General features: G+C 31.5%; 3 protein-coding genes and 1 pseudogene across 5 annotated transcripts in view; 2 read left to right on the top strand and 2 right to left on the bottom strand.

Annotated features, from left to right (window-relative positions):
• LOC125839081 (actin-depolymerizing factor 10-like) overlaps positions 1-15,061 on the top strand; it is an 858,671-nt gene that overhangs the window by 183,664 nt on the left and 659,946 nt on the right. The gene's annotated exons all lie outside the window — the stretch shown is intronic.
• Positions 1-15,061, bottom strand: part of LOC125839078 (peroxisomal membrane protein 11C-like) — a 485,045-nt gene that overhangs the window by 249,086 nt on the left and 220,898 nt on the right. The gene's annotated exons all lie outside the window — the stretch shown is intronic.
• On the top strand, positions 5,877-8,574 carry LOC125839044 (uncharacterized). Its single transcript, XM_049518028.1, has 5 exons — positions 5,877-6,460; positions 6,736-7,286; positions 7,402-7,547; positions 7,671-8,012; positions 8,134-8,574. The coding sequence occupies exons 1-5, from the start codon at positions 5,877-5,879 to the stop codon at positions 8,572-8,574; spliced, it is 2,064 nt and encodes a 687-aa protein (XP_049373985.1).
• Positions 9,358-13,588, bottom strand: LOC125839043 (uncharacterized; annotated as a pseudogene).

The following is a 15,061-nucleotide window of genomic DNA, read 5'->3' as shown; positions in this document are numbered from 1 at the left end:
CCAAACCAAACAAAGTATTTATTAATCCAAAATCAATTCGAAAAACCAAAAAACCAATTCAAATAAAAATTCGATTTGATTTGGTTTGGTTATTCGGTTTAACCCGAATAGTGCACACCATGAAGTATAAGTATGTAGTTGAAAATACTATAATAGGTTATGGGGGTCATTTGACTATTTTCTCCCCTTTTATTTTGTATAATATTGGTGATCAAAGGGGTAATTTGACCAAATGATTAGTCCCATATAATTATTGTTGACTCGTTAAAATTGGATTTAGCCAAACTTAAAGTTTTTTTGATTTGTTTATGACCATTTGAAGCATTTAAACATTTTTTCATTCTTTGGTGTAGAGGCTGTTCATTGAGATAACAAAAGGTGATGAAGAAAATTAGGGTTGTACCAATCAATGCGATTGTGAATAGGAAAAATGCACGCATAAGTTCCTCTTCTACAAGGGTTGAGTATAAAACCCTAGATTTGTCACCTACAAGCTTAAGGTAAGTGATTCTAAATTGAATATGCATTTATTTCATGAATATAACCCTAGATTTGTCATTTGAACATAAAATCAAAGATGCAAATTGGAAATTTTCGGATATAGATCTATAATCAACTAATTTAAAAATAAGGTTTTTGATGTCTCTTCAAGATGGATTCAATGATATTTTTTTTAATCAAACATGTTGGAGGATTATCAAGCATGACATCATTAATTTTGTGCAATACTTCTTCAAAGGAGGTAATATGACTAAATTATTTTCTCATACTTGTTTAATCCTTATTTCTAAATGTGATAATCCTAACACCTTCTATGTTATAAGGCCTATTAGTCTTTTTTTTGCTTAGAAACAAAGGTGTTTTATTTATTTAATTTAGAAAGGTTTTATCCATAAAAAGGAGGAACTGATCTAAATGATGCAGTTCCCATAGAATCTCTTTCGAGAGCATATTTTACAAGAGAAAGAGATGCATCAAAAACATAGGGTTGATTACATATCATATGTGGATCCTTTGTTTTCCTTTCGTATAGTGCTAGTAAATTTGCTACCTTATTAGCCTCCCTCGGGGTGTGCTTCATGGCTGACCCCTTCAACTGTAGGAGTATCGATCGACCTGCAATCAGCATAAATGTGTGAGTAGCTAGCTGAGATTATTACCATGTGATTAAGGTGTTAAGTAATACCTGAGAATTGATTTCCACCAGTAATTGCTTCATATTTCTACTTTGCGCTAGAGTTAGGCCGTGGAGCAAAGCTAGTATTTCTGCATGAAGGGCATTTTGAGATTTAACTTTGCATGAAAAGCCCACAATCCAGTTGCCCTTAATACTCCTCATGTTCCACCATTAGTAGAATGTAATTTATACGAGCCATCAAAATTTAATTTTAGGATTCTTCCGGGGAGTTTGTGCCAGTACACTGGTGTCATATGTGTGGGGGGTTTTTTTTGGTGGGGAATAAGACAAGTGGTAGTATTCAATGGCTTGGAAGGAAATATTGCGGAGGGTGCTAGGAATCCTACTAATATTCTTGTTGTGATATAGTTTACTATTCCTATTTTCCCATAAATTCCAAAGAATGATTGGAGCCAGTATAGATGTTGGCACCATGGAGTGATTGTTTAAGGTCAAGTATTTCGTAGTGGTGCAAAGATGATGTATTTGTTTATTAAAATCTTATTATTTTTTAGAACTTTAGACCATAATTGATCTTTATTCTTTTGGAATCTCTAGTTCAAACTTGATTTGGAGTAAAATCTCATATGGACAAGGTTCTCTAAAATGTGTCTCATATTCAAAAAAGGCAGACTATAAAAAATGGAATAGGTTTTAATAGAATTTTTTTTGTCATATACATCAATCACAAATTTGAATCTGTGTGCACTCATTGTGAAAGATCTGGCGACCTACGAAACACATCTCAAGCTCAGTCCAAATCCTTTCAAAAAAATGTTAATTACATTAAAAAGAAAAACACCCTAACCCTAAAACAAAAATCTCTTCCAGGAAAAAAAAATCTTATCCATCCATGTACAAATAAAAAGGGACCCCTAGCTAGTTGATCTTTATACCCAAAGCTAACCTTTGATATTGTTTCAGGTGAAAGTTAGAGGAGAAAACAAAACTTGGTATTTGGACACTGCTTGCTCCAAATATAATGACATAAATGCGAGAGAATTTCCTCTCACTCACAGTTTTCCAAGGCGGAAGTGTAGCCTTTGAAAATGGAAAGAAGAAAGGAGAAATTGTTGGAATCGAAAAAGTGGAAAGTCATAGCCACATGCCAATATTAAAGATGTCTATTATGTTCTAGAACTGAAGCACAATCTACTGAGTGTCTTCCAAATGTGCAACAAAGAAAAAAATGTACTATTTATAGCAGGAGAATGTCATTTCACAAAGTTTAGTGAAAACTTGATATGTGATGAACCAAAGTGAAACACCTCTTCTTTCAAACTGAAGAAGGTAAGTACATCAAAATATATACACATGGACCTGTGTTGACCGATCGACGAGGGTTCTCATCAGAGGACATAAGAGGTATGTTTTCATTAGTGTTGATGATTACACCAAATAATTCACTTGGACTGTATTTCTTAGTTCAAAAGATGAGACCTCTGAATTTTTTACTATCTTTGTGAAACTGGTCCAAAAGAAGTCTAAAGTTATAAGTATTCGATTTGACCATGACACAAAATTCGAAAATGTTAAATTTTTAGAATATTGTGCATAACATGGAATATATCACAATTTCTCCGCTCCTAGAACTCCTCAACAAAACAGAGTTATGAAAGAAACAATAGAGGCTCAACCTTGTTCTAAACTAAGAGAAGATAAATTGGTTAAAACTTCGTGCTAATGAAGTGTTGTAAAATATAAGCAATACTAAGAGATATAGATAGTCGAATGTAGAGATCATCTCATTCAAATGGCTTCAAGTATATCTCACAATGATTAATGACAACCCTATTTGTAGGTTGACAAACCACTCAAAAAGGCACCATGCTAAATGCCTAAATTAATATATACATTCTATGATTCATAGATCCTAAAAAATATGTATACATCAATGTAAGTAATTTATGTATTAAGTAAATTGATAATCTGAATTTTTAGACATTGCATTGAGCATATTCTCATTTGAATTGCTCAAGCTTTTTTTCGAAATGTATATTAACTATGGGAGGTATTTATCGAAGAACGTTTATCAAATCTTCATCTAGTCATGCATATAAGATTTTGAAAATAAGGACATGAAAATAACATTAAACTCCATTGAAACTTAATTTTAACTTTTTATATTTGCAAAGAAAAAGAAGAATGTTGGCTAGATGAAGCTATGATACAATCAGTGACTCAGCCAAGGTCTAAAAAAGTAGTATTTGTTTATCTAAAATTTGAACACTCTTTAGAATATTCTGAATTATGTTGTTGATTACGTCACCAATTATGTCATAGTTACTAATTACATCATTGAGTATATTACATCATGTCAATGTAAAATTATAATATTTCAATAGATAATCTAGATGCGGGGAAAGTAATCTCAAACAATAAGATTTATTTCTTTAGATCATTCTTTTTCTATTCGTTGACTTGTTGTAATAGTTTTTTTTCCCTATCACTCATGTATCCTTTATATAAATCAACAAGTCCATACATGTTTTCATAATTTTGATTTTAAGTATTTTGCAGAGTGATTCTCTCTTTTATTATATATCATGGTAAATTATTTGATTAACTCTCTTCTTACTCGTTGTGTTCCTTTTTATGTGAGGATATTACTCTTTAGAGTCTCAAATAATTTATTAATCACAATTTCTCAAACTTTTATATTTTGAACCATTAATTATTTTTTCGACTTATAGTATTTTTTGTGTAGTTTTTGAATATATAAATTTTATTTTAATTTGGTTGAAGAATATATATTGTATTAAAAATCACAATTAAGTGTTCTGACCCTCATACTCTGATCCTTTCACACAAATTAGGACATAAGGAGTGTTTAGTTTTCCAAAGATAGAACACCATTCACAAAATTTTGTCTATGTCACTGATTACGTCATGTCAATGCAAAAGTATAATTATTCTATAGATAATCTAAATGCGGAAAAAGTAATTTATGACTAGTCATTTTTTTTTCTTAGTTTATATAATGTTTGATTGTGGTTAAATGTAATAATTTCTTTCTTTAAACCTCAAACAACCAAATTTCCTTCTTCGGATTATTCTCATTTTGTTCATTCACTTAGAACAACTATTTTTACTTGATTTTTTCCATTTAAGTCATGTGTTGTATCCTCTATATATATAATCCACAATCCAAGACCTTTTTTTAAGGAAAAAAAATCGCTTTTAAGTTTTTGTGGAGCGATTTTGTCTTTTTCGATATATCATGATAATTTATTCGCTCGATTGTTTTCCTCAATTCCATCACTAAGGAGACATTTTTGAGAAATCATGGCAAAATTTTTAATCTTTTAAATATTTGTATAGGATACATGATAAATTTCATATTTTTTTTGGATGGCATACGCTTCTTAATAAATGTGTGTCATGAAAAAACTTTATTTGAATGATTTCAATCTAACTTTAGTCCTGGTATATTTCAATTGTAATTCTCTATTATCTTGTAAAGCTCCCTATTCTATTCATTTAATTCCCTTTTTCTTTGTGAAATAAAAATAATGTAGAAATGTTTGATCTATAATTTGGGGATATTTTTATTTTTTTCTTTTAATTTTTATATAAATGATTTTTGATTTTTCTTACACTTATCTTCATTTGTTGATACACTCTTCCAAAGGTTCACGGGAAAAGTAAAGTGGTTTGAAGGCAATGGTGCTAATTAACACAAATTGTTGCTTTAAGTAAACCAAGGGATGTTGCTAACACGATTGTAAGATTTTTGATGAATCATTTTTCTCTTGTTCTATTTTAGGTTTGTATTCTTTTTATTTTCATTTTTGAAGAGGTTGTCCAAGCCATTTAACTACGTTTTTAAGGTTTTGGCTTGAATATTTACGTTTTTAATTAGTATGTGAGTAAAACTTTATTAAATAGTCTCTATACTTCTCTTTAGTGTATATGTCTAACGAGTTCCTTATTCCAATACTTTTCCTATACTTCATCTCTATTTATGATCAAGAAGTTTCACTTTAGGTCCATAATCTCAACCTTTTGAGTCTGCTTTCCATTCCAAGTAACATTTTAGGGATACTGACACCTTCATACAACATTTTAGGGAATGGAAAACATATTACACAGTTTTGAAATGTTATTTAACTTTTTCAGCATTACATGCTGAACAATCAAACATATGTTATAATTATTGAAAGTTGTACAAAGGTGTTAGTATTCCAAAAAAAGTTACTAGGAACGGAAAGTAGACTCAAAAGGTTTATAGACCTAGAGTGCAAATTATTGATTCATGAATATAGATGAAGTATAGGAATTAGGAAACTCGTTAGATATAGACAAGAAAAAAAAGTATAGAGTAGGTAAAATAAAGTTTGTATAAATTATAGAAACCACATATTATAAGTACTAAATAACATCCTATCCCTTCTAGTTTTTTATTTACAAAAATCCCTTAAAAATGTTGTTTGTGGGATACATAGCGTTGTGCACGGGATACATAAGGTTTGATACATTCCAGTTAATAGTTGTTGCGTTTCAGAAGGAAACAATAACGTAGATTTGATTTAATAACTATAAATCCCATAATTCACGCCTGAAAGACTGTAAATCTTCAATTCCCTTACGTAACTGATTGATAAATTCAAATTTCAAATCAAAGCTCCTTCAGCTAACCAAATTTATCATGATAAAGTGGATCTACATTCTAAGAACTCGAAAAAAATAGCTTTAGACGATGAATATCACAATTTTATTACGACATTCTGGAATTTGGGTAAGCGATGTTAATTACGAAGGTTACAAGGTTGATGGAATTGTTGTTGGAGAATCAATTTCATTTATGAATCTGAAAGCGTTGATTTTAGCAGAGTTGGAGATCGACGGTGTTAGAAAAGATATTGAAATTCGATACATCATAGACGGAAACACATGTCCATTGAAAATCAGGAACGACATGGGTGTGAAACTTTATTTGGAAGTAAGAAGAAATGAGCCTGGAATCGGCATGTATCCGTTATGTATTGATACAACTGAGAAAATGGTTGGGGAGATACATAACTTTAATTGTTCATCCGGTGAAATCATATGTGTGGAAGGTACAGAAAGAGATACTGAAGCTCTTGCTCTGGTCGAATTGAGAATTTGTGATTTAGATTATATTCCAGAATTGAATGCTACAAATTACATAACTGATTCCAATAGTACTGATGTGAAGATATGCCAGTTGTATAAGGATAAAGGAACACTCATCGCTGTAATGGCGAAATATAAAATAAAGAACAACTTCAATTTCAGAGTGAAAAGATCGGATAAAAAAAGGTATTGGACTGTTTTAGCTCTAATTTGATTTGTTTTTCTTCAGTTTATGCATATAATTAGTATAATTCTAGTTTCTATTGTGTTTGATACATTAGTCTAATTAGTATATGTATTGTATTGATAAGTTCGTTGGTGTTTGATGATTTAAACAAAATGGTAAGTATTATGATTGTTATTATGATTGTTGTATTCTTTATTATTACAGTTACATTAGTTGTGGAAAACTTTAACAGTGTTTTTGTTATATGACTTAATCTAATGAAAAATGTGTACAGCTATGTGTTAGTTTGCTTCAGTGATGAATGTGGGTGGACTTTAAGGTCTTCGTGCAGAAAGAAATCTGATGTATTCAAAGTGAGGTACTTTAAAAATGAACATATGTGTTCGATGCGGGATAGGATACTTACGAAAGTACAAGCAACAGTTGGATTTATTAGTGGTGTGACTGCCCCCAAGTTGTTTAATCATAAACGAATTCATACGCCGCAAGATGTAATTGAAGATATTCGAGCAGTATATGGGGTTGAAATATCATACCAGCAAGCATGGCGTGCAAAGGAACGTGCACTGAAAATGCTAAAGGGTAAACCATCAGAAGGATATAAGCAGATGCCAAGATACATATGGATGCTAAATAATGTGTATCCAAATTCATATATAAGGATGCAAAAGATGGAAAATAATCAATTTATGTATCTTTTCATAGCACTACGGCCATTGATAAGAGGGTTTAACTATTGCAGACCAGTAGTTGTAGTGGATGCTGCACATTTTGGCGGGGATTACAAAGGTACTTTTGTATCAGCGAGCACACTCGATGGTGCAGGTATGACTTTTGTACTACTGATGTAATTTTGAACTTTGTTTTCAGTGTATAATCAATGTATCTTAGTGTAACAGTTATGTATAATATAGTTAAATATGTGCTGCTTTGTAAACAGGTTTCATATTACCGTTGGCATATGGTGTTGTAGACACTGAAAATGACTGTTCGTGGACATGGTTCTTCGAACAATTCAAAAATGTATTTGGCGAGCGTGAAAACATGTGTATTGTATCAGATAGAAATGAAAGTATTATGAAAAGTGTAAGCATTGTGTTCCCAAATATACCTCATTGTGCATGCATATGGCATCTTTGAAAGAATGTATGTTCAAACTTCAAAAGGAGTAAAAACACACTAAGTGATATATTTTACTCAATGGCAAAGGCATACAGAAAGGAAGATTTTGATAAATTAATGGCTAAGGTGGTGAAAGTTGATCATAGGGTGAAGGATTACCTTGAGGATGCTGGGTATGAGAAGTGGTCAAGAGTTCATTCAATAGTAAACAGAGGTAGAATGATGACTTCGAACATCGCAGAGTGTATCAATGGTTGCCTTGTTGATGCACGTCGGTTAACTATAATAGACTTCTTGGAGGAAGCTAGACTTCTATTTGGTAGTTGGAACTATAAAAATAGAGAAATAGCGTCATATACAAAAGACACATTGGGCCAAAGATTTGAGGAGGTATTGATTGTAAACGCATCTAAAAGTTTAAACAAGAAGGTATTTATCAATACCCCTATTTTTCTGTTTGATGTATCAACATCTCTGATTTGCATTGTTTGAGAAATGATATGTAAATGTCATATTATGTAATGTATCAGTAACTTCTAATTATTTTCAGGTTGTCCCATCGTCTGAATATATTTTTTCAGTTTATCAAGCCGGAAGAAGATACATTGTATGCCTTGAGCGGAAAATATGTACGTGTGGAAGATTTCAATATGATGAGATACCTTGCGAACACGCAATTGCAGTTTTGAAGCACAAGAATGTTACAGATATGCATCCATATTGCTCTGATTACTACAAGTCGGATGCATTAGAAAAAACCTACGAGGTTGCAATGGTTCCAATGCCAGATAAGGAGGATTGGACCGTTCAAGACTATGTTTTAGATGAAATTGTCTTGCCACCTAGGTACAGAAGGTTGGCTGGACGACCAAGGAATCGAAGAAAGAAAAACGCGGATGAGAAGATAACAGTGAACAAGAATTCTTGTGGGCGATGTCGACAAGAAGGTCACAACAAGAGGACTTGTACTTTCTTCCCGAAAGAGAATTGAAATAATGTTTTAAAATAGGATATTCGTGTTTTTCTTTCTTCGATTATATGTATTTTTCGCTTTTAGTAGTTGGATTAAATAAAGTGTATTGTTTAAACAATTTATTTTGTTTTTCAACTAAATGCATTAGTTCATAACAGTGTGCCAATCTTATATTAAATATAAAATTATTCTTATACTAAATGTATAAATTGCGAAAAATAATTATTGTGTAAATGAATAAAATATTAATTCAATACCATGATAATGATTTAAACAAAATTAAGTGTCCCAAAATTTACTTTTGCAAACGTGTTTTGTATGTATCATATACACTGAAGACTATTAATGAAGCACACATTAAAACTCTTAAAATTGTATTTGATACAGTTAGAATTTTGATATATTTTACCTTAGCAGTGTTGAAGTTCAATTTAAAAGTTTGTTGTGTTATGTTTTTGTAGATTTACATGATGTATCATATACATTCGTATAATTTAAGTGGCTTATACATAAATGTACTTGGTATATGTGAATAACATTCATGCATAATATACATTACGACTTATGTATCATATATATCATTTCGTAAGTAAACTATCAGATTACTTAATGTCAAACAGTGATGATTGTGGGGCTTAACGTTATAAAGCAACAAATATATCTAAAGCAATATAGTGAAAACACAATTTTAATAAATAACAAAATACTGTACTAAGTTTTTAGAGAAACACATAAAAAAAAGTGAATTTGTCTTCAAAACAAAACAACATGAAAAGTTGTTCATGCAATCCCTATTAAGTACTAATCTATGTTAACGAAATCTTGTTCAGTTGGTGTTATGAATTGACCCTTAGGCTTTGGTGGATCGTCATTCTCACTTATGTATCCACCCTTGAACTTGTCACTGCCGTATCTCAACAATAATGTTGCATATCTATTGCGAAGATAATTTGCTAGATGGCCATCAATATCAGGTGGTATAACAAGTTGGTCACTCAAAAACTCTGCAAATGTAGCTACATATAACCCGCAGTCCCTACAACAAAATGCAGAATAAAAATTTGTAAAAAAAAACTTACACATATGATTGTAGTCAATAATTTAAATACTTACATGTTATCCTCTTCTTGTTGCATGATGCCTTGAACGTATTCAATATTGAAAGGAATATGTGACTCCAAAAGTGTACCAGTTTGTTTGTCCTTATATGCATCAAGTTCTGGCCAGATTGTCCGCTCATTTTTTTCAAAGAAACCACTGTCAAGGAGGTAAGAAGGTAGCATCCTTGACAACTTTTTTATCTCCTCATAATGTACTTGTTTCCTTGTGCCTATAGAAGAGTTATACACGCGTATCAACCTCCGATTCAACTCAACAACAGCTAACACCCAATGGAACTTTTCATCACAATTAACCGGAATGTAAACATCGTCCACAAGATGTCATGGTAACGCAACTGGTTTTGAAAATCCTTTCATGACGTTGGTTATTGACCTCTGATGTGCAGATATAGCTACAACACGATCAATGTGTTCTTGGGTACTAATATCATCATCAGCCACATTGTTATAATATCTTTCATGGGTATTGTTGATATGTGAACTGAACAAACAATTGATTGTTGTGTATCTGTATTGATTCATGTTGCGAAGTTTTGATTTTTTACGAAGATAGTAAAAAACAACATTCATGTGCTACACAAAATATTATAAACATAATTATACATTTAAAAAGAAAAACATGAAAATAAAATGTTAGATACTGAATTAATATGTATATAACACCTATTAAATGAATGTATCATATACATCAAGATAACTATATATGATACATTTCAATTTAATGTAGCAGAAACATGAAATTTACATATACATGTCATATTTACCTGATCAGTCCATCAGTTTTTGGGTTGGGACATGGCATAGAACCAATTTTTATTGGACGGATATGCAACAACATAATCCATCATTTCAAAACCTAATGAAGAGGCTTTTGCTCTGTACTTATCCTCTGTTGATTTCTTGTTTTATAAAGTGTAAAGAAAAGATGTTATTTAAAAGTGCAACAAGATTTGTAATTTCAAAATTGAAAAAATGTAGTAAAAAGTATAAAACTTACTTTTTGGCATGTGTTTTGAGAAGACCTGTAGTAACCCACTCAATAAACTCATCAATCAGATATGACGGGGCTTGATTTGTAATCTCACAACCTTCAAATGGAAAATCTGGACGGATTACATCCTCCGTGACCTCTTTTCCTTTTTCACTTGACCCAAATGAAGTCAAATAAGGAGATTTGCAGATTTTTGAAGGCATCCTGATACGTGCAAGAGGAGTATTTGTATTGCTTCGGACAACAATCTCTATGATTGGAATATCAGTGGGTAATTGACTGTCCGAAAGAAAAATTTGGCTATTGGTTAACTCTTGTGGATTTGCTGCACTAACTGGTTTAACAGGAATAGGCAATCTTCCTAGATCAGCAATAAGTGTATGCATGGCTTCTCGAGTTTCAGATGATATTGTACCAGATGTTGTAGAATCCTATATGATTCAAATTGATAATTAAATAAGATTTGATAAACCATATGATATATAAATGATACATAAAGCATAAATTACCAATGTATCAAATGTAGCAGTATCTGACACAGACTGATTAGTGTTACGTTGAATTTTATATGAAGCATCTTCATTCATTGTTCCTTCGAAGAACTGTTGAGGAATTTGTGTTGTTGGATCATTCTGAATAACAATATATTGTACAATTTATGATACATTAAACAACATATGTATCATATAAAAAGGACTATTAATGTATCAAGACAGATTACATATAGTAGACAATCAATTTTATTTAGACACACTGATATGTATCTTGCAATGGAATGTATCATATACACACATAATTAAAAATGTAAAGTATCATACACACAAAATTTTGATGTATACAAATCACATAAATAAACTGCAATGTATCATAATCACACTTGTATGTATCTTGTAATGGAATGTATCATATACACATATAATTAAAAATGTAAAGTATCATAATCACACAAGTAAACTGCAATGTATTATAATGTCACATTTTGATGTATCACTACAAAGTTGATGTATACTAATAGTCAATTTATTATGACAATAGTACCTTCTTATGCTCAGTTGTTTCTGCAGTATGATGAACATTTGCATCTGATGATTGAAGTTCTGAAACTTCCTTCATTTCTTGATGATTCTTCAATGTATCTTCAGTCTGTAATTTTTTAAACAAGTTTTTTTCAAACAAAATATGTTACTGATAAATTGTTTAATTAGATATCCGCAATGAATAAAGTAAAAATAAACATTATCTTCAACATCAAAATCAGATACACCAATGTCTTGGTCATTAATGGCAAAATTCATCTGTATCGATGAGGTTGGTTGTTGATCAAAGTTGCAGGTACTTGTTTGATGTCCATCATTGACTTCTTTACCGGAAACTTCAACAATGCACGGCGTAGACTTGCCGCCCAAATCCTTCATGAATTAATTTTTTAACAAAATCAGCTATGAAAGTTAAAACACACAAACAAAACAGATATACAACACAATACCTTTGGTTGTTTGTCGTCCTCCCTATTCCTAGAATTCATCATCTCAGAGTGGTTTGCCTTTATCAAATTCACAAGATACTCAAATTTACTGTAAACCTATTCAAAAAAAATTAACATTCAGTTTTATATTTATGAATAAGCAAAAAAAAATATAAATTAATATCATTACTTAGGTATTCCTTCATATGTTGTTTCAGTTCTTTAATATCGGGATATACAGACTTATCTTTTTGTACTTGTGAAGAGACATGGGAAAAAGATACATTAGCAGGTGGGGTAGGTGCTTCATCCGGCTTTGAGAATGACTGGTTTAATGGCGGCCTTAACTGCTCTGGCAATTCAGGTTCCGACACCTTTGTTTTAGGTGTATTAATTTTCTTTCTCCTTTTGGGTGGTGGTGGAGATAATGTACCAGACACATGTGATGATTTTCTCAATAAATGACAAGGAGGGCTTGTTGAGAAATCCTCAAAACCTGAAGTGGAAGCCCTTGTTTGCACTTTGTTTGGTAGCACTGCTGTTGTGGATGGTTCAGGAGTATGTGCATCTTGAATATCGGGTAAATCAAGGGCCTCAACTTCATCTTGTGTTGGTACAATGTTTGAACATGCATTTTGCATTTTAAAATGGTTGAATGTTATACAATATTATGTCTAATACAAAAATTGTTATTAACAAAAAAAAATTAGAAAGCTTATTGAAAAACAGTTAATTGCAAATTTAAAAGTAATGTTACCTCGAAGAAAATGCTAGACATAAACTTTTCATATTTTGGCTTTACAGCCACGACACTCCAATTACAAATCTTGGGAATACCATTCGCTACTTTAACAATAATCTCTGGATTTATACTAGATGCACATTCGTAAATCCATACATTGAGTGCATAAGGCATACCAAATAAGTGATACATCTGTTTGCTTTGGTTAAAGTCTTGCCTGAGTGATGTAATTAGCTTATCGAATGCAATCTTTCCCAAGGATACAATTCATACGTACCATCTTCGACCATTAGAAAATTTTCAATCTTTATGGAGGTCTCACTAAGATGGCATAAGATGAAAGTATTGATGAAGTATAAGATTGTCATCTGAACGGCGTCCTGTGTGGTATCCCAATTACCCATTACAAAACGTTATATCAAGCGACTCTTGGTTATACCTGCATTTGAATCAGGGAAATACCTTTGTAGTAACCGGCTCGAAGTGGATTTCGGATATGAAAAATCTATCACATTTTCTTTGCATTTAAGGCGAGTTACAATGGCAAATTCCTTTATACCAAACTGCAATACAGTCCCGTTAGCATGTCGAACATGCAATACATCTTTGTTATCGTGTTGCACCTCCAACAACAACAAGCACTTAGTAATCTATCCCTGGAAATTACATTTCGAAATGTTCAAATATGGTCCAAAAATTATATTCTTGAACATTTCAACGCCTTCTTCATTTATGGACTTCTTGATTTCATTCACAAAATCAAAATTGAACGTTGCTCCAAATCTCAATGGATGTGCTGGTATTTTTTTTATAACATAATCCATGCCCTGTTTATACAGAAAAACAAAATATATAATTGTACTTGTCTAATCTCAAACAAATGATGTAATTAAGAGAGAATGATAAATTGAAGATAATTTGTAAATTCAGTAAATACGTTATAGTTTTATAATGACATCATATCAAACACGTCGTCAAATGCATAAGATACATGAGTAATTAACATCAGCCCAACCAACCAAATACTTGAATTATTTTCAGGAACAAACTGTAAAGGACACTAACAGTATATTGTACATGAATTCAATACATATATGTATCAGGCATTCATTTTTAAGGATGTATATGAATGTATCAGATACATCATATGCATCAACAAACAAAATCATAAACTGATACACCTTCAAAACTGTACAACACATGATGCTTTTACTGAATTTGAAATTAAAATGACTGAAGATACATGAATGATAAAATTAGTGAATCTGTCTTCATTGTTAAATGACTTTTAATTCGATTTCACAAATCACATGCATCAATGTAAAACTAAATTTACCGATTACAAATCGATATTGTTCTAACATACTATTAAAACATTGAATTGATAAGTAATGTATCTTCACTGTAATTGAATTTTAACAATTTCAGTCCAAACACAACCAACACCATAACAAAACCATAAAAATATAAAAGTTTGTTTAAACACATACCTTAGGAAGTGTGGGTCTGGAAACAACATATGTCACCTTTCTTCCCTTTTTTGGGGGGTTTCTCCAACCTTTTTTTTTTGTTTGACAACAATCTCGTCATTCATTGCTAATGGGTCATGCAATCGCTTGGATTTGTTCTTAGTATGAGAAACACCAACACTATCGGATGGACCCTGTTCCATATGTATCAGTACAAAGCACGAAGAAGACAACAATGGAGAAACTTAGAAATCAGTACAGTTGAGGATACTCTTACTGAAAATCAAATTGATTAGAAATTTGTTAAGAAGTGGAGAGATTTTAGGGATGGAATGGAAGAGTTTAATTGTTAATGGGAAACGTGTGTGATGGCTGAAAAAAAGGAATTAAATTTGTAAGGGAAAACGTGGGTATTGGCTGAAAAAAAGGTGGAAAATCTTTATGTATCTTACAGATTTTATTAATTGGGGGAAATAAGGGATTTTTGAATTTTTTGAAATAAGTAGGGATAAATGGATATTAAGGTAAGTAAAGGAGTGTAGTTAAGTAATTTGTCCATAAAGTTTTGCTCAGATGCTAATTAAAAAACATAAATATTCAAGACAAAACCTTAAAATCATAATTATAATGACTTGGACCATTAAGAACCTCTTCAAAACTAAAAATGAATACAAAGTTAAAATAGAACAAGAGATAAATAGCTCATAAAAAATCTTA

The sequence above is a fragment of the Solanum verrucosum genome, unplaced genomic scaffold, assembly GCF_900185275.1.
Source record: "Solanum verrucosum unplaced genomic scaffold, falcon-dt-bn FXZP01000163.1, whole genome shotgun sequence".
Taxonomy (NCBI): Eukaryota; Viridiplantae; Streptophyta; class Magnoliopsida; order Solanales; family Solanaceae; genus Solanum; species Solanum verrucosum.
Note: the sequence above shows the minus strand (reverse complement) of the source record. Positions and strands in the feature narration are given on the sequence as shown.

What these genes read in the sequence shown, in the direction of transcription:
- LOC125839044 (XM_049518028.1), top strand. Translation starts at nt 5,877, where the DNA reads ATGAATATCACAATTTTATTACGACATTCTGGAATTTGGGTAAGCGAT. An exon ending in GAGCACACTCGATGGTGCAG is followed by an intron (nt 7,287 to 7,401) that starts GTATGACTTTTG and finishes CTTTGTAAACAG; the next exon opens with GTTTCATATTACCGTTGGCA. An exon ending in CTAAAAGTTTAAACAAGAAG is followed by an intron (nt 8,013 to 8,133) that starts GTATTTATCAAT and finishes AATTATTTTCAG; the next exon opens with GTTGTCCCATCGTCTGAATA.